The sequence below is a fragment of the Molothrus aeneus genome, chromosome 30 (genome assembly GCF_037042795.1).
Source record: "Molothrus aeneus isolate 106 chromosome 30, BPBGC_Maene_1.0, whole genome shotgun sequence".
Taxonomy (NCBI): domain Eukaryota; kingdom Metazoa; phylum Chordata; class Aves; order Passeriformes; family Icteridae; genus Molothrus; species Molothrus aeneus.
In genome coordinates, this window is record NC_089675.1 from 2,185,724 (window position 1) to 2,212,480 (window position 26,757).

The 26,757-nt window shown below is 65.3% G+C and overlaps 1 protein-coding gene across 1 annotated transcript in view; it reads left to right on the forward strand.

Annotated features, from left to right (window-relative positions):
- Positions 1–5,267: 5,267 nt before the first annotated feature.
- KMT2D (lysine methyltransferase 2D) overlaps positions 5,268–26,757 on the forward strand; it is a 28,274-nt gene continuing 6,784 nt past the window's right edge. The window contains exons 1-43 of the mRNA XM_066567568.1: positions 5,268–5,316; positions 5,410–5,536; positions 5,620–5,873; positions 5,998–6,095; positions 6,178–6,343; positions 6,456–6,621; positions 6,704–6,818; positions 6,897–7,054; positions 7,161–8,020; positions 8,237–8,371; positions 8,465–9,327; positions 9,534–9,647; positions 9,941–10,051; positions 10,152–10,256; positions 10,480–10,661; positions 10,738–10,902; positions 10,994–11,100; positions 11,192–11,233; positions 11,334–11,549; positions 11,630–11,773; positions 11,864–11,980; positions 12,528–12,652; positions 12,735–12,924; positions 13,476–13,550; positions 13,850–13,954; positions 14,070–14,243; positions 14,524–14,608; positions 14,718–14,962; positions 15,236–15,309; positions 15,390–15,440; positions 15,579–17,258; positions 17,417–17,587; positions 17,993–18,141; positions 18,346–20,411; positions 20,504–20,627; positions 20,720–20,807; positions 20,955–21,021; positions 21,315–21,547; positions 22,352–25,459; positions 25,551–25,694; positions 26,163–26,327; positions 26,403–26,559; positions 26,650–26,731. Of these exons, the coding sequence (XP_066423665.1) occupies positions 5,268–5,316; positions 5,410–5,536; positions 5,620–5,873; positions 5,998–6,095; positions 6,178–6,343; positions 6,456–6,621; positions 6,704–6,818; positions 6,897–7,054; positions 7,161–8,020; positions 8,237–8,371; positions 8,465–9,327; positions 9,534–9,647; positions 9,941–10,051; positions 10,152–10,256; positions 10,480–10,661; positions 10,738–10,902; positions 10,994–11,100; positions 11,192–11,233; positions 11,334–11,549; positions 11,630–11,773; positions 11,864–11,980; positions 12,528–12,652; positions 12,735–12,924; positions 13,476–13,550; positions 13,850–13,954; positions 14,070–14,243; positions 14,524–14,608; positions 14,718–14,962; positions 15,236–15,309; positions 15,390–15,440; positions 15,579–17,258; positions 17,417–17,587; positions 17,993–18,141; positions 18,346–20,411; positions 20,504–20,627; positions 20,720–20,807; positions 20,955–21,021; positions 21,315–21,547; positions 22,352–25,459; positions 25,551–25,694; positions 26,163–26,327; positions 26,403–26,559; positions 26,650–26,731 (13,652 nt within the window). The remainder of the gene's footprint in view (positions 5,317–5,409; positions 5,537–5,619; positions 5,874–5,997; positions 6,096–6,177; positions 6,344–6,455; positions 6,622–6,703; positions 6,819–6,896; positions 7,055–7,160; positions 8,021–8,236; positions 8,372–8,464; positions 9,328–9,533; positions 9,648–9,940; positions 10,052–10,151; positions 10,257–10,479; positions 10,662–10,737; positions 10,903–10,993; positions 11,101–11,191; positions 11,234–11,333; positions 11,550–11,629; positions 11,774–11,863; positions 11,981–12,527; positions 12,653–12,734; positions 12,925–13,475; positions 13,551–13,849; positions 13,955–14,069; positions 14,244–14,523; positions 14,609–14,717; positions 14,963–15,235; positions 15,310–15,389; positions 15,441–15,578; positions 17,259–17,416; positions 17,588–17,992; positions 18,142–18,345; positions 20,412–20,503; positions 20,628–20,719; positions 20,808–20,954; positions 21,022–21,314; positions 21,548–22,351; positions 25,460–25,550; positions 25,695–26,162; positions 26,328–26,402; positions 26,560–26,649; positions 26,732–26,757) is intronic.

The following is a 26,757-nucleotide window of genomic DNA, read 5'->3' on the forward strand; positions in this document are numbered from 1 at the left end:
TCCTGTGGCTGCTATCTCAGTGCGAGTCCTTTCTTTAGAAAAAAGTATCCTACATAGCATAGTTTCTATTTTAACATTACGTTATAACCTAAAACTATATTTAACGCACTACTTAAGAGAATTAGTACAGCATCACTCTCTAACACAACACATATCATATTCATTTGAATATTTGCGAAAAGCCAAGGATAAAATCCGCATTTTTCACACCCCCCTCCCCATTCCCGCTCAGATTCGCGACCACCACGTGGCCACGTCCCTTCCCTCCGTTTTTCATGAATGGAGAGCCCCTCCAGCTAAAGCGCATGCGCGGCCTCTTAGCCCCGCCCCCTCTTCGCCCGGCGCAGCCAATGGGAGCGGGCGGGCGGTGTTGTGGTCACGTGCGGCCGCCGGTGTAGTGGCGGTGGCCCCGCCCCCCAGGCACGGCGGGCGCTTTTATTGCGCTGTTTGCCGCGCCCGCCCGCGCCGTCCCGCCACGTTCTCATCCCCGGTTACCGAACCCCTGGTCCGTGCGGGGAGATTCGGCCTGGGGGTGTCCCGGGCTCCGGAAAGGGCGGCCCTGCCCTCCGGGGGTCCGTTCCCGGGGTGTACCTGAGAGCGGGGCTGCTCCACTGGGGATTACCGGGAACGGCGGGTGTACCAGAGAGGCTCATCACGGTGGGACCCCACCCCTGGTGGGGGTTTGGGGCTGTGTTCGGCCTCGCCGGGACCTCCTGTAGCCCCGGGGCTGTGTTCAGCCTCCCCGAGACCCGCTGTGGTCCCGAGGCTGTGTCCCCTGGAGCCCCACCGGGAGGGGTTCCCGTTTCTTCGTCCCCTCCCCCGGGGTGATACCGGGACCACCGAGCCGCGTTGTTTCCCCCCACCCGGTAAAACCTCCCTGGGCTGTGAGCCCACGGTGGAGAGCTGTAAGTCCCGGGTGGGTGAGTAGGGGGCTGCCCACCCGGGGTATCTCTTCCTGATGCCCCTGTGGGACCCCAGGTGATGAGGACAGAAGTGTCCCCATTTCTGTGGGGGGTGCCCCAAAACCTTGTGCTGGGGGCTGAGGTACCCCTGGAATGAAATGGAAGTGGGTTTGAACCTTGAGGGGAGGATTTGGGGGGGGTCTCAGGCAGCCCCCCTGACCTGGTGCCAGCCTTGCAGCCTCCAATGTGCTGGTGGTGGTGGACAAGGAGGAGTTCCACCAGATGCTGGGGCAGTTTGGGGGGTCTGGGGGGTGCTGTGGGGCTGCTGGGGCAGTTTGGGAGATCTGGGGGGTGTTGTGGGGCTGCTGGGGCAGTTTGGGAGATCTGGGGGGTGTTGTGGGGCTGCTGGGGCAGTTTGGGGGGGTCTGGGGGGTGTTGTGGGGCTGCTGGGGCAGTTTGGGGGGTCTGGGGGTGTTGTGGGGCTGCTGGGGCAGTTTGGGGGGCCTGGGGGTGTTGTGGGGCTGCTGGGCAGCCACCCCTGCCACGGTTTTGTCCCCCCTTCCTCCAGGACGAGTCCTGCCACGCTCCATCATCAGCAGCATCCAGGGCTTCATCCTGATCCATTTGGTGATGTTCCCTGAGGGGCCCCCGAGACTGGGGGACAGGGAGGACCCCTCTGGGTCATCTGGAACAGGGAGGACACCTCGGTGGGAGGAAGTGCCTCGATGTCCCTTTGTCCCCACAACTTCCAGGTGAGCTGAGAGCTGGGGGAGGACACGGCAGGTGCTGCCCCTCCTGGGGAGGGGGTCCCAGGGTGGTCTGGGCCCTGCAGAGATGAGGAGAGGCCTGGAGGGGGTTTGGGGTCCCACCTGTTTGTCTGTCTGTCCCCCTGGCATGTCCTGCCTGTCCTGCTGTGTCCCCAGCTGGGAGGTGAGGACAGATGAAGGGAAGAAGGTGGTGGAGTTGCGAGGGGCCATTTTCCTCCAGTCCTCAGCCAAGGAGAGCCAGGTGTGGGGCACAGAGCCCACCTGGAGCCCCAGTGCGCTGCCACTGATGTCCCCTCATCCTCAAGTGACCACGGGGATCTTCATGAAGAGCACTGACAACTCCTGTGACAGATGCACCAGCCTGCTGTGATCCCAGGGGTGGGACAGACCCCTCCCCAGGGCCCTCCTCGGGGGGAGCCCCTCACTTTGCACAGCCTGTGGGGCTCACAGGGGGCTGGGGGTTCTCTCCTGCCCCCCCCCCCCCCCCACACACAAGGACAGGTCGGGGCCGTTCCTGCTCCGGCAGCCAGGGCTGAATGCGGGTGTTGTTCCCCCGGACCCGTGGGAGTCGGGGCTGGAACAATTAAACTTTGTTTTGTCTCTAAACCCCTGGATTGGGGGGGTTTGTTCCTTTTTTGGGGGGGGAGGCTCCCTCCAACCTTGGATGTGCCCCCTCCTCATGGGACTGAGCACCCCAAGAGCCTCACTGGGACCTTTGGGGGCTTTTTCAGCCCTGTCCCCCCCATTTCTCTCCCTGAGAACTTTGTGAGCGTGGTGGGGGGGACTCTGGCTGCGGTTCCCCTTGCGGCTTATCTCCACCCAGTCGGGCTAATTGTTGCTAATTACACAATTATGGTGGTAAAGAGAAGCCGGAGCTGCTGGGGGGGGGGGGGGGGCATGAAGTGTTATTGGGGTGCTGGGACCAGGGTGGGGCAGCCCGGGGGGCTGCACGCCCTCGGTTGCCCTCCCAGATCGCTGGTTCGGGGGTTTGGGCTCGCGGGGGGCCTGGGTCTGACCCCCCCCCCACCCCTCCCCGGGGGGGTTCACGGTCCCAGGGGGTTGATGTGGCCCCAAACGGGGGGTACCGGCCCCGTGTATCCCTTGGGGCGGGGGGGAGCAGGAGCGGCTGCTCCGGGGATACCGGAACCGGGCGCGCATGGTGGTGCAGGACCGTGGCTCAGCAGCAGCACGCGGTGGCAATGAGCGGGGATTAGGACCGGGCATGGCGGCTGCTACCGGGAACCACGGGACCGGGCATGGCGGCTGCTACCGGGGACCACAAGACCGGGCATGGCGGCTGCGCCTACCGGGGATTCCCGGACCGGTACAGGGATACCGGCACTGGACACAACAGCTCTTCCGGACACACCGGGACCTGTTCCGGCGGCTCCTACGGGGAACCCTGATACCGGATACCGGCTGATAACGGAGATAACCGGCCCGGAACACCGTGGGCGATCCCCATCCCGAATTCCACCCTCCCATCGCGATCCGGGAGCCCTCCCTCTACCCATCCCCGGTGCCTCCCCGGTGCCGGTGCCGGTCGGGGTGGGGGGGCGGAGCTTGGCTCCTGTAGCCCCGCCCCCTCGGTGCCCACGTGCGCTCCCGCCCCGGCGCCGCCGGGGTTAAGCGCGGCGGAGGGATCTCCCCCCCCGCCCCGCCCGGCAGCGTGCGCTGCGGCCGCGCGCGCGCCGTCACACCCCCCGCGCCCCCCCCCCGCCGCGGCCGCAGCGCCCGCCCGCCGCGCACCGTCTCCCTCCGCCCGCAGCCCCCGCCGCCCAAAGTAGTGCGGGAGCGGCGGCGCCCCCCGCTCCGCGGCTCCCCCTTAGGACCCAGCGCGGCGGCGGCCCCGGCGGGGCGGGCGGGGCGGGGCGGGGGCGGGCGGCGGGACCTACTTTCCTCTGGAAATGGCCGCGCCGGGGAGCACCGAACGCCCCGCGCCCCGAGGCCCGTCGGCGTAGGGCGGCCGCGGGGGTGAGCACCGGGCGGGGGGCGCGGGGGTGCAAACGGCCCCGCCGTGGGGCCCGCGCGGGCGGGACGGGCCCCGGCGGCCCCGGAAGGAGCGGCCCCGCGGTCGTGCGGGCTCCGGGCCGCGCCGCCTCCGCCGTGCCGCCGCTCCCGGTAAGGCCTGACCGGGGCCGGGCCCAGAGCGCGGCTCCCACGCCTTTGTGTCCGGTACCGGCGGGGCCCGGGCGGGTGTAGCGCAGGTACGGCCGGGCCCGTCGCTCGGGGCCCGGTGCCGGTGCCAGCGTAGGCCGCGGTGGGCCGGGGATCGGGGCCTGGCCGGTTCGATCCCCCGGTTGCACCGGGGAGCGGGGGAAGCGTGGCCCGGGAGCACCGGGGAGGGTGTGGGGGGGGTGGTGTCCTCGCGTGGTGTTTCGGCTCACCGGGGGGCGCGGGCCTGGCCTCCCCCCGGCCCCGGAGCCTTTCCCGGCAGGGCCCGAATCCCCCCGGCCCCGGAGCCTTTCCGGGGAGGGCCCGAATAGCCCCGGGCCCACCGGGAACCGGGGCCAGGGAGGTGCTGGGTGGGACACGGCGCTTCCAACCCCGCGGCCGGGACCCTCCCCGCGCCCTCCCAGGTTTTCGGGGGGTTGGCGCTGCCCCGGTGCGTTCCCCGCTCCCCGGTGCCTCGGACTCTGCGTTGGGGCCACCCCGGTGCCCGCGGGTCCCCCCGTGCGTGCCCCGTGCTCCGGTTTGGGGTCCCCCTCGCTGCCCCCGCGGTGCTGGAGCCCTCTGGGGCTTTTGGGGTGCACTTGAGGCAGCGGTGGGAGGGGGCGGCTGTGGGTTTGTGGGTCGTGTTTTGGGGTGAGTCTCCCCCCCGTACCCATCCCAGGACCCCGTGTGCGGCGCAGGGTCGGTGCTGGGCCTCAGGAAATGGGGGCACAAGCAGGTGCTGGTGGTGGGGACCCCGTTTTTGCTGCATCCCAAATTCCCCGTGAATATTCCCCACGTGGGAGGCACTGGGGGGTCCCAGCTTTGCTGGGAGGGTCCTGAGGGCCCTGTTTGTGGGTCGTGTTTTGGGGTGAGTCTCCCCTCATACCCATCCCGGGACCCCCTGTGTGCTGTGCAGGGTCAGTGCTGGGCCTGAGGAAATGGGGGCACAGGCAGGTGCTGGAGGTGGGGACCCTGTTTTTTTGCTGCATCCCAAATTCCCATGAATATTCCCCGTGTGGGGGTCCCAGCTTTGCTGGGAGGGTCCTGAGGGCTCCTCAGGGGTCTCGGTGACTCCCTGGGGTGATGGTTTGTGGTAGAACTGGGGTCACTGATCCCCCTAAATCGAGGTCACTCGGGGGTTTGGTTGCCCCAGATATATTGGGGTGGCACTGGCTGCATTTGGGGAGGACCTGGTGGGCAGAGGGTGATGGGGGAGGCCAGGGGGTCTCCTGGGCCCCTGTGGGGCAGGTGCCACCCCCTGTTCTGGGGGGACATTCCCAATCCCAGAGCCTATAAATTGTGTTTGGGGGAGCGATGGGAAGGTGCTGCCCTGTCCATTGGATAGAGGGAGGCTGCAGGGTGCCAGGGAAGGTGCCACCATCCCTGGTGCTGATGGGTGTCCCCCCCCCTCCAGCTGTGGCCCCCCAGGAACGCCGGAGGCAGGATGGACGAACAGAAGGTGCCCAGCGAGGAGAAGGACGCAGCCGCGCCAGGTGAGCCGGGGACAGGGACCCTGCCGGGGTGGGCAGGACTTTGGGGACCTGGCCCTGTTTGCCCTGTGGTGGTGACACCCCCTGTCCCCACAGCCGATGGGGTCATGGCCTCGGAGGAGATGGGCAGCGCCGAGGGGGACCCCCTGAAACCCCCTGAAGGAGCCTCTGCGGGGCCAGAGCCAGACAACGCGGGCACGGAGGGACCTCCCGAGGCTGCCAGGTGAGGGTGGGGGACTCGGGGGTGGCGTGGAGCTATCAAAGGTGTCCTAAATGTCCCTGACACCCCCTGTTGTCCCCTCCCAGCCCGTTGGGCCGCCGCTGTGCCCTCTGCAACTGTGGGGACTGGAGCCTACACGGGCAGCGGGAGCTGCAGCGCTTCGAGCCGGTGCCCGACTGGCCCGAGCGGCTGGCGGGGCACGAGCCCCCTGATGGGCCCGGCCCAGGGCCTCCCCCAGGGCCCAGCCAGCTCCCCCCAGAGCCAGAGCTGGCGGGTGACAGCCTGGCACAAATTGGCTTCTCCGAGGGGGTGACGCCAGCGCAGCTCTTCGAGCCGACGGGTGAGTGTGATCACAGCATGAGAGTGCCCATCCTGCCACCTGAATGTCCTCATCCTGCCCCCTGAGTGTCCCCATTCTGCCACCTGCGTGTCCCCAAGCTGTCCCTGACTCCCCGTCCCCACAGGGCACTGCTGGGTGCACCACTGGTGTGCGGCCTGGGCGGCCGGTGCGGGGCCGGAGGTGGCCGGCGTGGCCAGAGCTGTTTTCTCAGGGATCTCACAGGTGAGCAGATCCCAAAGGGGGTTCAGGGGGATGGCGGGGTTTGCTGCAGACTTGCTGACCCCCTGGACTCCTCTGCCCACAGAAATGTGAACGCTGCGGGCGGGCGGGGGCCACCATCCCGTGCCGGGCGGCCACCGGCTGCTCCCGCCTCTACCACTTCCCCTGCGCCGCCGCCAGCGGCTGCTTCCAGTCCATGAAGACCCTGCGGCTGCTCTGCCCCGAGCACGTGCCTGAGGCCGTGGACATGGGTGCGTGGGGCTGGGGACACCCCCCTGGGTGCTGGGACCTTCCTGCCCTGCTCCCAGCAGGGTGGAACCCCATGAGCAGGCAGCCCTGATCCCCTTTTCTCGTGGCTGACAGAGGACGCGCGGTGCTCGGTGTGCAAGGGGCCGGGCGAGCTGCAGGACCTGGTGTTGTGCACCAGCTGCGGGCAGCACTTCCACGGGGCCTGCCTGAACATCTCCCTGACGCCTCGCAAGCGCTCGGGCTGGCAGTGCCCCCAGTGCAAAGTGTGCCAAACCTGCAGGTGAGCCCCCAGACCTGCGGTGGGGAAGGGGGTGTGCACCCAAGGAGGGGTCCCAGCCTTCGCTTGCTCCTCTGCCCTACAGGCAGCCCGGCCAGGACTCTGCCATGCTGGTGTGTGAGGCGTGTGACAAGGGCTACCACACCTCCTGCACGGAGCCAGCCACCCAGGGCCTCCCCACCGGCTCCTGGAAGTGCAAGGTATGTCCTGCTCTCACTTGGGGGTGCGGGGTGCCTGCCCCCCACTGCACCCCCTGACACATCTCTGCTTCCCCCCAGAGCTGCTGGGTCTGCTCAGACTGTGGCCAGCACCCCGACTCCAGCTGCCAGTGGTCCCTGGGCTCGGAGGTGTGTGGGGACTGCCAGCAGCGCCGTGCCACGGCCGATGTCCCCACGGCGCCAGAACCCTCACCACAGCCTGATCCACCTGCCCAGATGTGAGTGGGGATGGGGGTGCTGCTTTGGAGGGGGCTCAGGCCCTCTGTGGGTGGGGGGACGGGGTGGCCTGAGCGCTGTCCTCTCACCCAGGTTCCCCCATCCCAGGTCAGAGTCCCCTGTCCCCAGCAACTCGACGGATGCGCCCGTGCCCCCGCCTGAGCTGGAGCCTGTGGGGTGTGATGAGGAGACGCAGCCCCTCGTGGACCCCCAAGAGGCACCCCCAGACCCCAAAGAGGCACCCCCAGACCCCAAGGAGGCTCTCCCAGGCAATGCTGAGTCTCCTCCTGGCGAGCTGGCCTCTGTGGAGGTGCCCCCCAGTGAGGAACCCCCAGGAGAACTTCCCTCAGATGATCTGCCCCTCGATCAGCCGCCCCCTGACACGCAGCCCTCTGACATTCAGCCTCCTGAAGTGCAGCCCCCTGAGGAGCCCCTTCCTCTCATGCTGCCCCCCGAGGAGCCTCCCTGTGAGGAGCTGCCCCTTGAGACACCATCCCTTGCTGAGCTGCCCCCTGACAGACCCTCCCTCGAGGAGCTGCCCCCCAGTGAATCCCACAATGAGCTGCCCCTCGATGTCTCTCCCCTTGCTGAGCTGCCCCCTGAGAAACCAGCATTTGAAAAGTCACCCCCCCATGAGCTGCCCCCCGAAGTACTGCCCATTGACAAATCACCCCCTGATGAGCTGCCCCCCAATGAGTCACCCCCCAAACCTCCTCCCCTTGAAGAGCCACCCCTCAATGAGCCATCCCTCGATGAGCTGCCCCTCAACAATCCACCCCTCGAGGAGCTGCCCCTTGAGGAGCTGCCCCCCAGTGAACCTCCCCCCATCGAGCTGCTCCCCAAGGACCCTCCTCCCGAAGCGCTGCCCCCCGAGAAGCTGAGCCCTGAAGAGCCCCCCCTCGTTGAGTTGCCCCCTGAAGAGCCAGTCCCCAGCGAGCTGCCCCCCGAGGAGGACCTGAAACCACCAGGTAATCTGGGCACTTTTCACTGTCCTCTTTTCCCTCCTGTTGTCTCCGCTAGGTGTGGGGGTCCTGCACCTGGGGCTTTGCCTCATTCCTGTATTCCTTCTCTTGGGGTACTTTGGGAGCTGTGGGGGGGAAGTCTTGCCTCTCAATTCCAGGCTGGGTGGCACAGGGGGGATGGAGGGGATCCTCACACTCCCTCACCCCATCCTTGTCCCCCAGGTCTCCTCCCTGAGGTGACAGTGGCAGAGGAAGCGCCAGCCCTGGCTCCAGAGGTGCTCCCCGAGGAGGAGATGGAGCTGGAGCCAGAGCCCTCTCTGCCCCCTGAGATGACACCCCCACCCTCAGCTCCCCCAGGTGGGTCTGGGGAAACACCAGGGTTGGGGTTGGGGGGTGGGTGTCTCTGGGGGGGCTGTGATATCTCACTCTTCCCCCTCTCTCTACCCCCAGCTCTCCGTGCCATCTCACCTGCACGGACCCCAGCGCTCTCCCCTAATGCCAAGGAGGACGAGGTGCTCGAGCCCCCCACCCCAGCCCTGCCTGAGCCCCCTGGCAGCCCTGGCATGGCCATGGACACCGACCCCCCTGGCTCCCCACCGCCACCCCTGGGTTCTCCCGCTGTCACCCTGGCCCCCGCCGAGCCCCCTGAGGATGAGGAGATGGAGATGGCCGGTGCCGAGGGGGAGTCCCCAGCCAGCCCCCCTGGAGATGCCCCCCAGGGCAGCCCAGCCCCTGAGCTGGGGCCCTTCCCAAGCCTGCCTGAGGAGGAGGAAGAGGAGGAAGAAGAAGCACCGAGGCTGGAGAGGGAGGGCACCAGTGGGAGCTCCCCGCCACTCAGCGAGGAGGATGCCCTGGAAGAAAGCCGGGCTGGGGGGGACCCTGAAGTCAAGGGGTCCCTTTCGGGGTCCCCCCTGCTCCTGGAAGCGGAGGAGCTGGGCCCTGAGACCCCCATGGAGGTGTGCACTACCAGTGAGAAGCTGCTGGGCCACGGGGACGAGGGGTGCCCCGAGCCCCCCGCGCTGCGCCCACGGCCCGACATCCTCAACGAGATCTCCAACCTGAGCCAGGGGGACACGAGCAGCAGCTTCCCCGGCTCGGAGCCGCTGCTGGGGTCCCCAGACCCTGAGGGTGGGGGGTCTCTGTCCCCTGAGTTGGGCCCGGCCTCTGCTGACGCCAGCCTGCAGAAGGAGGACGCTGGGTCGCTGCCCCTGGGCGCTGAGACCGATGACTCGCTGCTCTTCGAGCCAGCAGCCAAGGGGGACGGGGACAAGAGCCGGCGCCGCAGCTCCCCGGGGCGCTCCCGTGTCAAGCAGGTATAGGGGGACTCCCCTCACCACAATCCTGGGGGGACCCCTCGCCCTGAGCGCCCTGCTGGGGCCACATCCCCTCACTGGGCAGCAAGTAGGCGAGGGCTGAGCGCATGCTGGGGTGGGATGGGGGCAGTGCCCCTCTGCTGCCCTGGCATGGGGGTCCCACTGGGCCTCCCAGTGCTGGAACTCCCCTCTCCCGTTGGCCACAGGGTCGCAGCAGCAGCTTCCCTGGGCGGAGACGCCCCCGAGGTGGCTCCCACGGGGGCCGGGGCCGAGGCCGTGCACGCCTGAAGTCGACCACCTCGTCTGTTGACACCTTAGCAGTAAGGCTGGGCTGGGGCAGAGTGGGATCCAGGGAATCCTTGAGCTGTTGAGAGTCTTCCCCATCCCCTTCCCTATCATCTCACCCATGGAAAGGCTTAAGAGCCCTTAGTGTGGGGTGGGTTGGGGTCTTATGCCTGCACCTTTGCTGAGTCTGGGGGCTTCACCACAAAAAATAGGGCAGGTACAGAGCTTCCCCCTGGGGAGGGGTTCTGCTGGCCCTGCATCTTCCTGGTGCCCCCCAGACTACACAGAGAGGGCATCCTCAGTGCTGAGCCTCCCTCTCTGTCCTCAGCTCGCTGATGTGGAGAGCTCGCCCAGCAAGGAGGAGGATGAGGACGATGATGACACCATGCAGAACACAGTCGTCCTCTTCTCCAACACAGACAAGTTTGTGCTCATGCAGGTAACCAGGGCATGGCAGGATGGACAGATGGACAGGGTGGGACAGACTCTGTCTCTCCTCTGCCAGCTGTGTCTCCTCACTCACAACCTCTCCCCCCCAGGACATGTGCGTGGTGTGCGGCAGCTTCGGGCGCGGGGCTGAGGGGCACCTGCTCGCCTGCTCCCAGTGCTCCCAGTGCTACCACCCCTACTGTGTCAACAGCAAGGTGAGGAGGGGGCCCAGTACCCCCAGCCTCACCCCAGAACTGGGCTGTGCCCTCCAAGGACACACAAGGTCATGCCTGGCCTGTCCTTGTGTGTTGAGTTGTGCTCTGGCATGTCCATGCCAAGCCCTGGGGTGTGGATGTGGGGTTCCCCACAGCCACAGCGAGCCTGGGGACCCTCGTGGCCGTGCCCAGGGCTCACGTGGGTGCCCTGCCACGTCCCCAGATCACCAAGGTGATGCTGCTGAAGGGCTGGCGCTGCGTGGAGTGCATCGTGTGCGAGGTGTGCGGCAAAGCCTCGGACCCCTCGCGCCTGCTGCTCTGCGACGACTGCGACATCAGCTACCACACCTACTGCTTGGACCCTCCGCTGCAGACCGTGCCCAAGGGTGGCTGGAAGTGCAAGTGGTGTGTGGGGGGACACGAGGGGATCAAATTTGGGGTCTAAATTTGGGGTGCTGACCCTTTGGGCACCTCTCTGCAGGTGCGTGTGCTGTGTGCAGTGTGGGGCTGCATCCCCTGGCTTCCACTGCGAGTGGCAGAACAACTACACCCACTGTGCACCCTGTGCCAGCCTGGTTGTTTGCCCCTTCTGCCGTGAGAAATACGTGGAGGACGATCTGCTCATCCAGTGCCGGCACTGCGATCGGTGAGCACCGTGCCCTGGGCTCCAGAGGCTCGAATTTGGGGTCCTCCAGGGGGAGGCTGTGGCGTTTGAGGGTCCCCCATGCTTCCCACAGGTGGCTGCACGCCGCGTGTGACAGCCTCTTCACTGAGGAGGAGGTGGAGCAGGCTGCGGATGAAGGTTTTGACTGCAGCGCCTGCCAGCCCTATGTGGTCAAACCCGGTGAGTTCATGGGGCAGGGGGAACTCTGGGGGATCTGGGGGGGCGTTTGAGGGGTGTGGGACTCACCTGCTCCTCTGCTTTCCTGCCACAGCGCCCGCGCCTTCTGCAGAGATGATCAAAGCCAAGGATCCAGGTACGTACAGTGCCCTGCTGGGCTTCCCAGGGCTGTGCCATCATCTGGCCTTGCACCCAGTGCTGCTATGTGTCCCCAACGCTGGTGTTTGTCCCCTCAGAGCCGCAGTATTTCCGCTTCGAGGGCGTGTGGCTGACGGAGACGGGGATGGCCGTGCTGCGTAACCTGACCCTGTCACCCCTGCACAAGCGGCGGCAGCGCAAGGGCCGCCCAGGCACCCTCAACGGGGATGGGGGGCTGGAGGGGGGAGACCCCCTGGGCCCTGAGGACAAGAAGGACGGTGACCTGGACACCGATGAGCTGCTCAAAGCTGATGGTGGGTGTTCCTGCTGGGAGAGCGGGGGGGTGGCAGTGTTGGGGTGTCAGGGGGTCCCACTAACGTGCACCCCCCAGCAGTGGGTGTGGAGCACATGGAGTGTGAGATCAAGCTGGAGGCTCCGGCCAGCCCTGACCGCGATGTTGGAGCTGATGGGGACTCGGGGAAGGGGCTGGAAGATCCTGAGGAGTGCAAGAAGAGGAAGCGCAAACCGTACCGACCTGGTGAGTGTCCTGCAGTGTCCTGCAGGCCCTGAATCCTTCTGGGCTCTTCTGTGACCCCACTGTGATCCCCACTCCTTCTCTGCCCCCCAGGCATCGGTGGGTTCATGGTGAGGCAGCGCAAGTCCCACACGCGGCTCAAGAAGGTCTCAGCAGTGCTGCCAGACGTGGGGCGTGAGGGGCTGAGCACCGAGGGACACCCTGAGGACGGTAGGGCCCAGTGATTCCCCTTTTCCCCCCCTTTTTTCCCCCCTTCCCCCCCTTTCTTCCCCTCTTTTTCTCCTTTTCCCCCCCTTTTTTCCCCCCACTTTCCCCCCCTTTTTTTTCTCCCTTTTTTCCCCTTTTTTTCCCCCTTTCCCCCTTTTTTTTCCCCCTTCCCCCCTTCCCCCCCCTTTTTTCCCCCCTTTTTCCCCCTTTTTTCCCCCTTCTTTCCCCCCCTTTCCCCCCCCCTTTCCCCCCCCCTTTCCCCCCCCCTTTCCCCCCCCTTTTTCCCCCCCTTTTTCCCCCCCTTTTTTCCCCCTTTTTTTCCCCCCTTTCCCCTTTTTTTTCCCCTTTTCTCCTTTTTCCCCCCTTTCCCCCTTTTCCTTCTGCCACTTCCTTCCACCCCTTCCCACACCTTCCATTGCCTCCATTTCCCATTCCCTTCTCACCGCCAGGGATGTGCAGGGCCCCTCAGGTTGCACCTCACCAGTGGCACAGGACCATCCCCAGACCCTTTTTGGGGGGTGGGTGTTCATTGCTGGGGGGGCTTTTGCAGGGGCTCCTGGTGACGTCCCAGCCGAGGCTGGCCTGGATCCAGGCTCGGGAGAGGGGGACGAGAAGAAGAAGCGCCGGGGACGGAAGAAGAGCAAGTTGGAGGACATGTTCCCCCCGTACCTGCAGGTGGGATGGATGGGGGAGCTGGAGGTGGGTGGGGGGATGGATGGGGGTACCCCCACATGCTGACAGAACCCTCCCATTGCAGGAGGCGTTTTTTGGGAAGGCACTGATGGACCTGAGCCGCAAGGCACTGCTGGCAGCAGGCGGGGTTGGGGATGGGGCCGCCCGCCCCGCCTTGGGCCAGGGTGCCCCAAGGCCCAAGGGGGACCCCAACCTCGCTGGGGCACTGCAGGGGGGCACCCTGGACAGGAGGGAGACCCCTACCCACCCCCGAGGTGAGTGTGGCCAGGAGTGGGTCTGCAACCCAGGATGGGGTGGTTACAGGGGTTAGTGACGGGTTGTTGTAGGTTCCTAGTGGGGTTGGAGGTCCTTGGGTTTGTTGGGGCTTGTCCCTGGGGTTAATATGGGTCCCTGGGTTTTTGGAAGTTGTTGGGAGTCCCCAGGGTGGCTGGGAATGGCTGAGGGGGTTGTTCAGGACCCCTGGGGTTGTTGGGGGTCTTGAGGGGATATTGGAGGTCGCTGGGGTTGTTGAGGTTTGTTGGGGGTTGTCCCTGGGGTTAATACGGGTCCCTGGGTTTGTTGGACCTTGTTGGAAGTCCCCAGGATGGCTGGGAATGGCTGAGGGGGTTGTTCAGGGTCCCTGGGTTTTTGGGGGTCTTGAGGGGCTATCGGAGGTTGCTGGGATTGTTGGGGATCCCTACCGGGGGCTCTGAGGCTCCTTGGAGAAGGCCGAGGGCTGTGAGGGGCGGCCATCACCACTGATGGAGGACGCTGGGGCTCGGGGGGGATCCTGACCCTGCTCACTGAATCCTGGGCTACCCTGCAGGCGACGACAGCACTGACGGCAGCGCCGCCGCTCCCGATGACGATGGCAAGGACGACGCCAAGGCCGAGGAGCTGGGTGAGACCCCTGTGGGACCCCCAGAGCCGAGTCCTCCACGGGGCACAGGGCGCCTACAGCCACCGAGACCAAGCTCTATGGTTGAGGGATCCGCTCTAGGCAGGGCTGAGCTCTATGGTCAGTCCCATGATGCCGGTGACCATAGAGTGGTGCTTAGAGCGCCCCCTTGTGGCGCGGCGCCGCTGGAGGACCGAGGCACTCGTGTCCCTTGTTGGGTGGCGGGGGCTGCTCCATGGGGGTCCCCAACCCTGAGCAGGGGGTCCCCAGGGGGCTCAGGGCACTTCCTGATTTTTCCTCAGGGGCCGACGAGCCCAAGGATTCCCCAGACCGTGGGGACACTGAAAAACCGGCCACCCCAGGCGAGGGAGCACTAAGCTCTGACCTCGACAAGATCCCCACGGAAGGTGAGACCATCCTGTGCCCCCTCTTCTGCTGAAGGGGTCCCAGGACCGTGACCCCGAGGTTTCTCCCCATCAGTGTGGTATTTGCACCCAGCTCCTCCTGCGTTTGCCTCTGCAGAGCTGCCCAAGATGGAGAGCAAAGATGTGCAGCAACTCTTCAAGGACGTGCTGGGCTCGGCGGAGCGCGGGGAGCAGCCCCTCAACTGCGTGGCCGCGGGGATGGAGGCCGGGCAGGACCCCAGCCGAGCACAGCGGCCGTTCCTGCAAGGAGACCTGCAGCTCTCGGGGCAGGGTGGGTGGAATTGGCAGAGCCCCCATCATCCAGGAGGTCCCTGGAGTGTGTGGTGAAGGGCAGGGCTTGTTTCCAGCCTCAGGAAAGCCAAACTCACTCGCTCAATGGTGCCTGTGGTATCTGAGAGCACAGGCTCCTGGGTATTCTCTGTTGCTGTGGGGGTGAATCTAGGAAAGAATTTGGGTGTTGTGCTGTCTGGGAGTTGTTTGGACCCCCAGGGTAGATGTAGGTTTGTGCCCTAGCTTTGCTTTCCCTGCAACCCATCTTGTTTCCCTCACAGGGAGCGTTTCCCTGGGCTCACTCTCTGGATCTGTCTCCTTGGACTCATACTCGGGGGTCTGCCAGTCCCCATTCCTTGATAACAGGTACTTAGAGGAGCTGGGGGTCCCCTCTTTGGAGGAACTGAAATACAGGGTGTCCTGAGACCCACTCTTCCTTACAACCTGACAACCTGTGACGCTCCTCTCCACCCAGGGAGCGGAGTGGCTTCTTCAGCCCAGACCACTGCGAGCCCGAGAGCCCCTGGGCCAGCAGCTCGGCCGCCACCACCCCCTCGACCCCCACGACGCCCACGACGGAGGGCGAGGGTGACGGGCTGTCCTACAACCAGCGCAGTTTGCAGCGCTGGGAGAAGGACGAGGAGCTGGGTGAGCTCTCCACCATCTCCCCTGTCCTCTACGCCAACATGAACTTCCCCAACCTCAAGCAGGATTATCCAGGTAGGGCTCTGGGGGGGCTGCAGCTGCCCCTTTGGGGTGAGGGTTTGAGGGTATGGGTGGAGTGTGACTCCCCTGGTTCCTTTTTTGAGGGGACATCCCAGCTGTTCTGCCACTGAAGTGTTCTTTAAAGTGGGCAGGGGGTCTCAGTTCTGTTTCCTGGGCTGTCCCTTCACATGAGGGTGGGACAGTGACCCACCAAGGATAGGAGTGTGCTCCTCAGGTCCGGGCTAACGTTGCTTTCCTCCCCTGTATCTGCTCGTACTGGACTCCCAGACTGGTCGAGCCGCTGCAAACAGATCATGAAGCTCTGGAGGAAAGTCCCTGCCACGGACAAAGCTCCATATTTGGTGAGTGCCAGGAGGTCAGTGGGGTGGTGGGGCCGGGGCACCGGGGGGCTGCAAGTCAGCTGGCTTCGTGTCTTTGTTAGCAAAAGGCCAAAGATAACCGGGCGGCTCATCGCATCAACAAGGTGCAGAAGGTACGTGAGGCGCGGGGAGGTGCCCGGCGGCCCCGGCCCAGCCCTGGGGGACATTGCTGTGCCCGCCCCAGCCCGTGCCCAACCCGTGGGGAGGGCGGGAGGGCTCCCACAGCGCTGACAGCCTGGCTCTCTCTGCAGCAGGCCGAGAGCCAGATCAACAAGCAGACCAAAGGGGAGGGACTGCGCAAGCCTGAGAGGCCCTCGCTGCACCTGCGGATCCCGGCGCCGCCGGGGGCACAGCCCGTCTACATCAGCAGCCCCCCCGCCACCGGCGAGGGCTTCCTGAAGCCCCCAGCGGGTGCTGGAGGGGGACCTGAGTCTCCCAGTGAGCTCTTCCTCAAGCTCCCGCCCCAGTCCCCTGCCCAAGTGCCTTCGCACGATCCCTACGGCGCGGCCCCCGCCTACGCGCTGGAGCCTCGCTTCCCCTCGCCCCTGGGCCAGAGCCCCACATCGGGGGCTGCCTTCCAGCCCTTCCCTAGCCAGCCCCAGCCCCTCACAGCCCCCCGTGCTCCCCCTGACTTCCACCCCACCCCGCCTGGCACCCCCCGGCACCAACCTGGCACCCCTGACCCCTTCCTGAAGCCCCGGTGCCCCTCCTTGGACAACCTCTCGGTGCCAGGGAGTCCTGGGGCACGGCCCCCTGAGGCCCTGCTCTCTCCCCTGCCTTTTGGGGAGCAGAAGAAGGGTCTGGATGTGAAGAAGGAGGATGGGGGAAGCCTGGGGGTCTGCTCACCTGGCTATGCTTCTGCCATGGGTTATGGGGACTCCCCAGGTGGCCCCCACCTCTCGGCTGCGGAGCTGAAGGCGGCCGACGTCTTCAAAGCCCCCATGACCCCACGGGTCTCTCAGGTAGAGCCGCAGAGCCCGGGGCTGGGGCACCGGCCCCCTGACCCCCATCCCCTGGCCCCCTCACCCCCAGGCCACCCCGATTTGTACCGTCAGTCTCCCTACCTGGACCCCTACTCACAGCCCCCGCTGACGCCCCGGCTGCAGCCCCCCGAGGCCTGCTGTGCCCTCCCGCCCCGCTCCCTGCCCTCTGAGCCCTTCTCCCGCATCCCCGCCAGCCCCCAGTCCCAATCCAGCTCCCAGTCGCCCCTAACCCCCCGCCCTCTCTCCAACGAAGCCTTCTGCCAGTCCCCAGTCACCCCTCGCTTCCAATCTCCTGATCCCTACTCCCAGCCGCCCTCCCGGCCACAATCCCGGGATCCCTTCACCCCACTGCACAAACCCCCTCGTCCACAGATGCCGGAGCCGGGGTTCAAATCAGTGGGGGCGGCTGGCGGAGGTTTTGGGGGCGCCCCAGCAGGTGACCCCCATGCCAAGGCAGCAGCAGGGCCACAGCCACCCTTTGCCCGCTCTCCTGGTGCCAGCGTTTTCCCGGGCAGCCAGCCCCCCATGCGCTTCACCTTCCCCCCAGCTGTCTCAGAGCCACTCAAGGGCTCCCCATCCCACCAGCCCCACGGGATCAACAGCCATTACGGCTCTGGGAAGCCCCAGAGCTCGGCCTACGCCTCGTCCCCCAGCTTCCACCAGGCCAGCAGCCCGCTGGGCCCTGGCACTGCCGCCCCTGACTCCTACAGCCTCTCGCCCCTGCGGCCCCCGTCGGTGCTGCCGCCGCAGCCCCCGGCTCCCCCGCAGCAGCAGGACCCTTCTGGAGCCTTCCTGCCCCGCGCTGCGCTGGGACTGACGGCCGACAAGAGGGAGGAGGTGGCTGCAGGGCTCTCAGCACCCCCAAACCGGGACCTGGCAGAGCTGCCTGGTGCCCAGGATGGGGCTCTGGGCACTATGAGCCAGTCGGAGCTGGAGAAGCAGCGACAGGTGAGGTCTCTCCTGGGATCTGGTTGCATCCCTTTGGGTTTGGGAGAGAATGAAAGGGAAAAATGGGCTGTGAAGGCATCAATGACCACTCTGTGTATGGTTGGTTTTTGGTTTTGGTCCTGTTGCCACTCTGGGCTCTAACTCTGAATTTTTCTCAGCGCCAGCGGCTCCGGGAGCTGCTCATCCGCCAGCAGATCCAGAGGAACAGCCTTCGGCAGGAGAAGGAGAGCGCGGCTGCTGCCGCCTCCTCCTCACCAGCTGGCTGGGCACCTGAGAGCGGGCAGAGCTTCGAGCTGAGCCGGGGCATGGCCCCGTACCAGCCAGCACAGGTGGGAGACCTGGGGCACGGTGGGCATGGGGAGGATGTGGCTGATGGAGGGGCACAGGGGGATGATGTGGCTGATGGAGGGGCATGGCAGGGGAATGTTGCTGGTGAAGGGGCACGGCAGGGGAATGTGGCTGATGGAAGGGCATGGGGGGATGCAGCTGATGGAGGGGCATGGTGGGGATATGGCTGGTGGTGGGGCATGAGGTGGAGGAATGTGGCTGATGGAGGGACAAGGGGGATGATGTGGCTGATGGTGGGACACAGAGGGGGGGATGTGGCTGATGGAGGGACAAGAGGGATGATGTGGCTGATGGTGGGACACAGGGGGGGATGTGGCTGATGGAGGGACACAGGGAGGGGGATGTGGCTGATGGATGGGTGACTCTTTTTTCCTTCCTTCTTGCAGGACAAGGCTCTGCTCGGGACTCTGGCCACGGCAGCAGGCGCTGGGAAGCTGCCTGGCTCCGTCATGGTGCAGGCAGCGTTCACGCAGGACGAGCGGCTCTCCCGGCCCCCACCGGCGGCCACGCCAGCCATGCTGGACATCAGCGGGCGGTGGGTGCCCCCTGGCAGGGCCACGGGCTCAGCATGCACGGGTGGGAGCTGGCAGACATCACACCCGGACCCCCAGCTCGTGGGGATCACTCTGGAGGGAGGGGATGGCTGTGGGTTTTCAGGTGCTTGGCACAGCCTGAGAGGGATGGGACGTGGCGTGTCGGGGCTGTGCCAAGCTGGTGCCAACACCACGGTGTCTTCCAGGGCGGCGGTGGGGCCCCCCCAGGCCTTCTACCCCCGTGGGGTCTTCCCATCACCATCCCCGCAGCAGCAGCAGCAGCAGCACCTCTGGCAGCAGCAGCAGCAGCAACAAGCGGCCGTGGCAGCCCTGAGGCTCCCTGTCACCTCCCGCTTCGCCCCCCCGGCCGCTGCCACCCCCATGGGCAGCCTGGGCACCCGCCTGCCCACCCCTGCCGAGGCCGTGCCCCCCTCGCCAGCCGCCCTGGGCGCTCCTTTCATCGAGCTCCGACACAACGTGCAGAAAGGACCCGGGGGTGTGGTGGGATCTCCCTTTGCCCCCCAGGCGCCCCGGCCTCGATTCTTCCTGCCCGGGGAGGAGGGCACCCCCCAGGCCCTGTGCACCCCCGTCATGCCCCTGCAGGCGCTGCCATCCCAGAAGGTTCCAGCACCGCTGCCACCCGCGTCCCCACAGGGAGCTGAGATGGGCAACAGCCACCAGCAGCCCCACGCCAAGGTGGCACCTCCACTGCCAGCACCCACCCTGGAGCTGCAGCAGCACATCCCTCCACGCCCCCTGTCCTCCGGTGCCACCCTCCGCCCCGAGGGTCCCAAGGATGGCCCCACTCCAGACCCTGCGCCGGCCCCAGGGAAAAGCCACCTGAGCCTGGAGGGGGGGCGGCTGCCCTGCGATGTGCCCGTGGAGCCTGATCTGGATGACGACTTTGGCTCCCACAAGGACTTGGAAGATGATGATGATTTGGCCAACCTTAGCCTGGATCCAGATGTGGCCAAAGGGGATGATGACTTGGACAACCTGGACAGCCTGGAGACAGCAGACCCCCACCTCGATGACCTGCTGAATGGTGATGAGTTCGACCTGCTGGCCTACACTGACCCCGAGCTGGACACTGGTGACAAGAAGGACATCTTCAACGAGCACCTGCGCCTGGTGGAGTCGGCCAACGAGAAGGCAGAGCGTGAGGCCCAGCTCAAGACAGAGCCACCAGCACCCACCTTGAAGCTCCCTGACCCTGGGGACAGCAAAGATGTGACCCCATCTGCGGAGGATCAGGAGGTGCCCAAGGAAGGACTGGTGTCTGGGATGGGCTTGGGACTCTCTGCCTGCCCCACGGGCACTGTGCTGGCCCCTGACCCAACTTTCAAGGCGCAGGGTGCAGAGGCAAAGGCCGGCTCGCTGCCCACTGATGTCAAGCCCAAGCTGGAGGATGGCTGCCTGAAGACCTCACCCTGCCAGTTCACCACCACTGGCCCCCCCATCAAGTCAGAAGCACTGCAGGGCACAGATAAAATCTCTGCCTCGCTGGGGCTGAGTGTCAAACCTGGCCAGACCCTCCTGAGCTCCAGCACCGGCCCCACTCGCCTCGGCATGACTCAGTTCTCCAACAGTGGCCACGCTGGTGTCCCCGTGCTGGAGAAGGACCCCTACACCGGCCCTGGCCGTGGGCTGGCAACTGCCCAGCTGGGTGGCCAGAGCAACCCCTTGCTGGAGAAGTTTGAGCTGGACAGTGGAGCTTTGGGGCTGGGCAGTGCCCGGCACTCGCCAGCAGATGACCTGGACAAGATGGAGAGCTCATTGGTGGCCAGCGAGCTGCCCCTGCTCATCGAGGACCTCCTGGAGCACGAGAAGAAGGAGCTGCAGAAGAAGCAGCAGATGTCAGCCCACCTGCCCCGTGGCACCCCCCACCTCCAAGCCCCAGGGCACCCCATGCTGCACACAGGGGCATCTGGGCAGCCTCCCGAGGGGCAGCCACCCCGTCTGGGCACCCCTCAGACTCCCCTCCAGCTGGGGCTGGTGGCCCGGCCACCGCTGCTGCCACCACAGCCCCCCCGGCTCAACGCACCCCAGCAGGGCCCAGCTCTGGCCCCACACATGGGCATGGGCTCTGGGCAGCCCCACGTGCTGTCATCCCCCCACGGGGTGCAGGTGGCCCTGGGGCAGCCCCAGCAGAGCCAGCAGCAGGTGCTGGTGCAGAAGCCGATGGCCGGGGTGCAGCCCCCCAGCCTGGGCCTGAAGCCCCCCCAGCTCGTCATGCAGCAGCAGTTGGCCAACAGCTTCTTCCCAGACACAGGTAAGGGCTGGGGGTGATTTTTTTGGGGGAGCACAGGGCCCTTTTGGGTGGGGTGCATAGGGCTGAACATGCTGTGGTTTCTGTCCCAACAGACCTGGACAAGTTTGCGGCCGAGGACATCATGGACCCCATTGCCAAGGCCAAGATGGTGGCACTGAAAGGCATCAAGAAGGTGATGGCTCAGGGCAGCATCGGGGTGGCCCCAGGCATGAACAGGTAACAGACAGGGGGATCTGGGGGCACGGGGTGGAGCAGGCAGGTTGCTTTGGCTCTGGCTCACAGCCCATCTCTGTGTGTGTCCCCAAAAGGCAACAGGTTTCCCTGCTGGCCCAGCGGCTCTCGGGGGGCCCGGCTGTCTCTGAGATGCAGAACCACTTATTGGCAGGGAGTGGGCAGGTGAGTGGGGTGTCCAGAGGGTCTACAAGGGTCTCTTGGGAATGGCAGGCCAGAACTGTTGGTTTTATATCTCTCTGAGGGGATGAAGTCTGTGGGGAGAGGACAGAAATCCACATCATGTATCCCAAACATTCCTCTTTCTTCCAGGAGCGGAGTGGCACAGACCCAACCCAGGCTCGCCCCAACCCACCAACTTTTGCACAGGGCGTCATCAGTGAGTACTGACATGGCAGGGCTGGTGTGGTGTGGGACAGGGCTCACCTTGGCCCTGGGGCTGGGGTCTCCACTGACCTGGGGGTCTCCACTGACCTGGGGGTCTCCACTGACCTGGGGGTCTGCACTGACCTGAGATCTCTGCTGACCTGGGGGTCTCCACTGACCTGGGAGTCCCCACTTGCCTGGGGTCTCCACTGACCCAGGGTCTCTGCTTACCCGGGGTCCCCAATGACCCAAGGTCTCTGCTTACCCGGTGTCCCCACTGATCTGAGCCCTCTCCCCATGCCACAGACGAGGCTGACCAGCGGCAGTACGAGGAGTGGCTGTTCCACACGCAGCAGCTGCTGCAGATGCAGCTGAAGGTGCTGGAGGAGCAAATCGGGGCGCACCGCAAGTCCCGCAAGGCGCTCTGCGCCAAGCAGCGCACGGCCAAGAAAGCCGGGCGGGAGTTCCCCGAGGCTGATGCTGAGAAGCTGAAGCTGGTGACAGAGCAGCAGAGCAAGATCCAGAAGCAGCTGGACCAGGTAGGACTCTGCATGTGGGTGGGCACCTTGTCCCTGGTGTAAATGGGATGTCCAGCTGTTCCCAGTGCCAGCCTCGTTATTCCCGACTTCAGCACTGTGCCATCCCCAGTGCAAACTGAGTGATTTCCTCAGAGTCAATGTGCCATTTCTGGCTCTACTGCCCTGCTGTCCTCAGCACTGATGCTGTGCCAGTCCTGGTATTAATTCCCTGCTGTTCCTGGCACTGATGTCCCACTATTCCTGGGGCTAATGCCCTGCTGTTCTGGCACTAATGCACTGCCATTCCCAGCACTAATGCCCTGCTGTCCACAGCACTGATGCCCCACTGGCCCCAGTATTTATCCTGTGCCATTCCTAGTGCTGATGCCTCACTATCCCCATCAGTAAAGCCGTGCCATTTCTGCTGGTGGTGGTGTGCCATTTCTAGTACTGTTATTGTGCCATTCTTGATGCTAATCCTCCCTTTCCTTGGCATTAAATCTGTGCCATTCCTGATACTATTGCTGCCCTGTCCTGGGCATTAAATATGTGCCATTCCTGATACTATTGCTCCCCTGTCCTGGGCATTGAATCTGTGCCATTCCTGATACTATTGCTCCCCTTCCATGGCATTAAATCTGTGCCATTCCTGATGCTATTGCTCCCCTGTCCTGGGCATTAAATCTGTGCCATTCCTGCTGCTGATGCCCCACCATCCTTAGTGCTAAGGCTGTGTTGTCTCCCTGTTCCTGGCACTGATTCCATGCCATTCCTGGCACTAAAACCCTGCCATTCCTGGCACTGACACCCTGCCATCCCCATCAGGTGCGGAAGCAGCAGAAGGAGCACACCAACCTCATGGCTGAGTACCGCAACAAGCAGCAGCAGCACCAGCACCAGGCCTCAGCAGTGATGGCCCTGAGCCCCTCGCAGAGCCCCCGCCTCATGTCCAAGCTCCCAGGCCAGCTCCTGTCAGCGCACGGCGTGCAGCAGCCCGGGGGAGCCCTGGTGGGAGCGCAGGGCCTGGGCCAGCAGCCAGGGCAGCCTGGGGGGCTGCGCCTGCCCCAGGGCGGTGTGTCCATGGCCGTGCAGCAGGGTTTGTCCTTCATGGGGCAGCAGCCTGTAGGGAATGCCCCCGGACCTGGATCCTCTGGTGCATTTTTCAGCGGGAACCCGGCGCTGCGCGGGCTGGCGGCTGACAGCCGGCTGATGCAGGAGCGGCAGCTGCAGAGGATGCAGCTGGCACAGAAACTGCAGCAGCAGAACATGCTGGGCCAGGTGTCACTGCAGCAGCAGCCAGCTGTGATGGGACAGACGTCAATGCAGCAGCCAGGTGTGATGGGACAGGTGTCGCTGCAGCAGCCAGGTGTGATGGGACAGGCGGCCATGCAGCAGCAGGGTGTGATGGGACAAGCATCAATGCAGCAGCCGGGTGTGATGGGACAGGCAGCCATGCAGCAATCAGGTGTGATGGGACAGGCAGCCATGCAGCAATCAGGTGTGATGGGACAGACGTCACTGCAGCCATCAGGTGTCATGGCACAAGCATCGATGCAGCAACAGGGCGTGATGGGTCAAAGCTCCATGCAGCAGCCAGGTGTGATGGGACAGGCATCGCTGCAGCAGCCAGGTGTGATGGCACAGGCGTCCATGCAGCAGCCAGGTGTGATGGGACAGACATCGATGCAGCAACAGGGTGTGATGGGTCAGGCGTCCATGCAACAGCCAGGTTTGATAGGACAGAGCTCGATGCAGCCACAGAGCATCATGGCACAGACGTCCATGCAGCAATCAGGTGTGATGGGACAAACTTCAATGCAACAGGCAGGTGTGCTGGCCCAGACATCGCTGCAGCAGCCAGGCATGATGGGCCAGGCATCCATGCAGCAGTCAGGTGTGCTGGGCCAGGCCCCAGTGCAGCCAACAGCCGTGCCAGGGCAGCCTGGCCTGCTGGGCCAGCAGCAGCAGCAGCCCCCAGCCCCACAGCCCGGTGCAGGGGCTCAGCCCATGGTGCCGAAGCAGCCGGGGCTGTTGGGCAGCCAGCAGAGCCTCCTGGTGCAGCAGCTCTCGCCCCAGCAGCAGCCAGGCGTGCTGGGCCATGGGCCAGGGCTGCAGCACCAGCCTGGTGTGCTGGGCCACCCCCCAGGCCAGCGCCAGGTCGTCCTGGCCCCCCACCAGCAGCGGGTGCTGGGCTCGCCCCAGCTGACACCGCAGACTCCAGGGCTGCTGAGCCACCGGCTCGTGCTGTCCCAGCAGCTGGGGCAGTCTCGGGCACTGCTGGCTCCACCGCAGCAGCAGCAGCAGAACTCAGCAGCGGCTGCCCAGCCAGGTCTCCTGGGGCTGGGCCAGGGGCAGCCCTCCATCCAGCACTTTCCGCAGCACGGGGCGGGGGGCCAGGCCCCCTCTGTGCTGCACCTGAGTCAGGGAATGCAGCCGGCCCCGGCGGTCCTGGCTGCCAAGGACCAGCCCGCGGGGATGGACGGCAGCGCCCTGCACGCTGAGGGTGGGGAGAGTGGGGGGCAGCTGCACGGGGAGCAGCAGGGAGCCCTGAACCCCCCAGGGCTGGGGGACCCCTCAGCCCCCAAGCACCAGGCTGAGCTAGGGCAGGGCCAGCAGCTCCTCTTGAGCTCCCCACAGCCGGGTGTTATGCGGGCAGCCCCCGGGCAGCCAGGTGCCCTCCTGGCCCCGCCGCTGCAGAGCCCTGGGGCTGTCCACCCTGAGCTGTCCCAGCAGCACGGGGACACGGCTGGGGTGGCAGAACAACCCCTGGGCTGTGGGACAGGCCCAGCACAGGCCATGGTGCCGGCACCGCGGCCCCCAGAGCAGCCAGGCAAGGGGGTGGCAGGGGCCCTGCCAGGGCAGCCACAGCCCCCACGGCTCCAGAGCCCCGTTCAGCACAAAGTTGGGCCAGCGTCGGGCACGGCCACTCTCCCCCCAGGTCTCCTGGGGCAGGTGCCAGGGCCGGTGATGGGCCAGATCCGGGCGCAGCTCCAGGGTGTCCTGGCCAAGAACCCGCAGCTGCGGCATCTGACGCCGCAGCAGCAGCAGCAGCTCCAGGCCCTCCTGGTGCAGCGGCACCAGCAGAGCCTCCTGCAGCAGAACCAGGCACTACGGACCCCTGGCCCCTTCCCCGGGCAGGCCCCGGATTACAGCTTGCCCACTACCCGCCAGCCCCCTCGTCCCATGGGGTCCCTTTTCCAGCCCAGGGCAGATGCCCCAGCAGAGGCACAGAGCAGCTCTGCCACCGAGGCGGGGCGGGCACTGCCAGGGCAGCCTCCCCAGCAGCCCCTGGCTGAGCTGGTTCAGGCAGCTCTGGCTGCCCGTGGCCCCCAGCCCGGCCTCATCCGCCTCCCCACGCCACCAGCCCCCTCACCCCTGGGCTGTGCCCCCCAGCACCTGGCCAGCCCCGAGCAGAGCCCCCAAGAGCCAAAGAAGACACCACCAGGGGTCCCAGCCTTGGCCCCCAGCCCTGCAGCACCCACGGAGCCAGGGCTGACTGCCACACCAAGCGGGGCCCTCCCTGAGCCAGCACACGGCCCCTGGGACCCCGAGGCACCTGGGGTGGACCCAGCTGATCCTGCTGAGACCCGCATCAATGGGGCTGTGCCAGAGGGGGCTCCTGCAGCAGGTGAAGCCCCCCAGGTGTTGGTGAAGCAGGAGCCGAAGGAAGAGGCGGCGGCAGTGGCGCAGTGTGAGGTGGATGGAGACGAGACAGCAAAACCAGAGGCCAATGGGGACCCTGGGGACAGCCAAGCCAACAGCCTGCTGGCCCCGGGTGGGCGCTCCGAGGCTGGGCACCTGCTGCTGCAGAAGCTGCTGCGGGCCAAGAACGTGCAGCTCTCGGCTCAGAGCCCAGGCGAGCTCAATGGGCACATGGAGAACCGGAGCGCTGGGACGGAGCCACGGCCACAGTCACTGCTGCTGGGCCGGGAGGTGAGCAGGAGAGGCTGGGCTGGGGGTGAGATGGGTGAGGGACTGTGCTGGCACGGCTCATGCCCCCTTTTTCCCCCTTTTTCTTCCTCAGGACCCCTCCATTGCCAGGAAGCCAGCACCCACCAAGCCTAAGCGGGTACAGAAAGGCAACGAGCGGATCCCAGCGTCCCGCAAGAAGCTGCGCAAGGATGAGGGGCTGCGTCCTGGCGAGGCCCTCATGAAGCAGCTGAAGCAGGTATGGCCGTGTGTGATGGTGTTCACAGGGGTTCTTGGATGAGGGAAGAGACGAGGATCTGACTCTGTGTTTCAGAAGGCTTGATTTATTATTTTATCATATATATTACATTAAAAGTATACTAAAAGAATAGAAGAAAAGGTTCTCATCAGAAAGCGAGCTAAGAATAGAATAGCAAAGAATGATAACAAAGGTTTGTGGCTCAGGCTCTCTGTCCGAGCCAGCTGGGCTGTGATTGGCCATTAATCACAAACATTTAACATGGACTAATCACAGATCTACCTGTTGCATTCCACAGCAACAGATAATCAATGTTTGCATTTTGTTCCTGAGGCCTCTCAGCTTCTCAGGAGGAAAAATCCTAATGAAAGGATTTTTCCTGTAAGATGTCTGTGACAGCCGTGGGCCAGGGTCTGGCAGGGGGCTTCCTTTGCCCTCGTCCCTCCCCCCTCACCACTTTGTCCCCAGGAGCTGTCGCTGCTGCCCCTGACGGAGCCGACCATCATGGCCAACTTCAGCCTCTTCGCGCCCTTTGGCAGCAGCCCCATCAACGGGAAGAGCCAGCTGAGGGGCGCCTTTGGCAGTGCTGTGCTCGACAGCGTCCCTGATTACTACTCCCAGCTGCTCACCAAGGTGAGAGGGGGGTTGTCCCCCTTATCTGAGGGTCCTGGACCATCCTGCTGTTCTCACCCCACCGTCTCCCCCCAGAACAACCTCAGCAACCCACCCACGCCACCCTCCTCGCTGCCCCCCACACCCCCTCCCTCCGTGCAGCAGAAGATGGTGAATGGTGTCACGGCCCCTGAAGAGCTGGGGGAGCAGCCCAAGGATGCCGACCCAGCCCGTGAGCCCCACGGCCAGAAAGGTGAGCCTGGCTGGCACAGGGGTGGCACAGAACTGACAGTGCTGCCATCTGTCACTCCCCTGCCCTGTGACGCCTCTCACTTCTCTGCAGATGCACCCGCTGTGGAGGTGAAGAGCCTGGACCTGCTGGCAGCACTGCCCACCCCTCCACACAACCAGACCGAGGACGTCAGGTGAGAGCCCCTTTGTGGTGACCCCC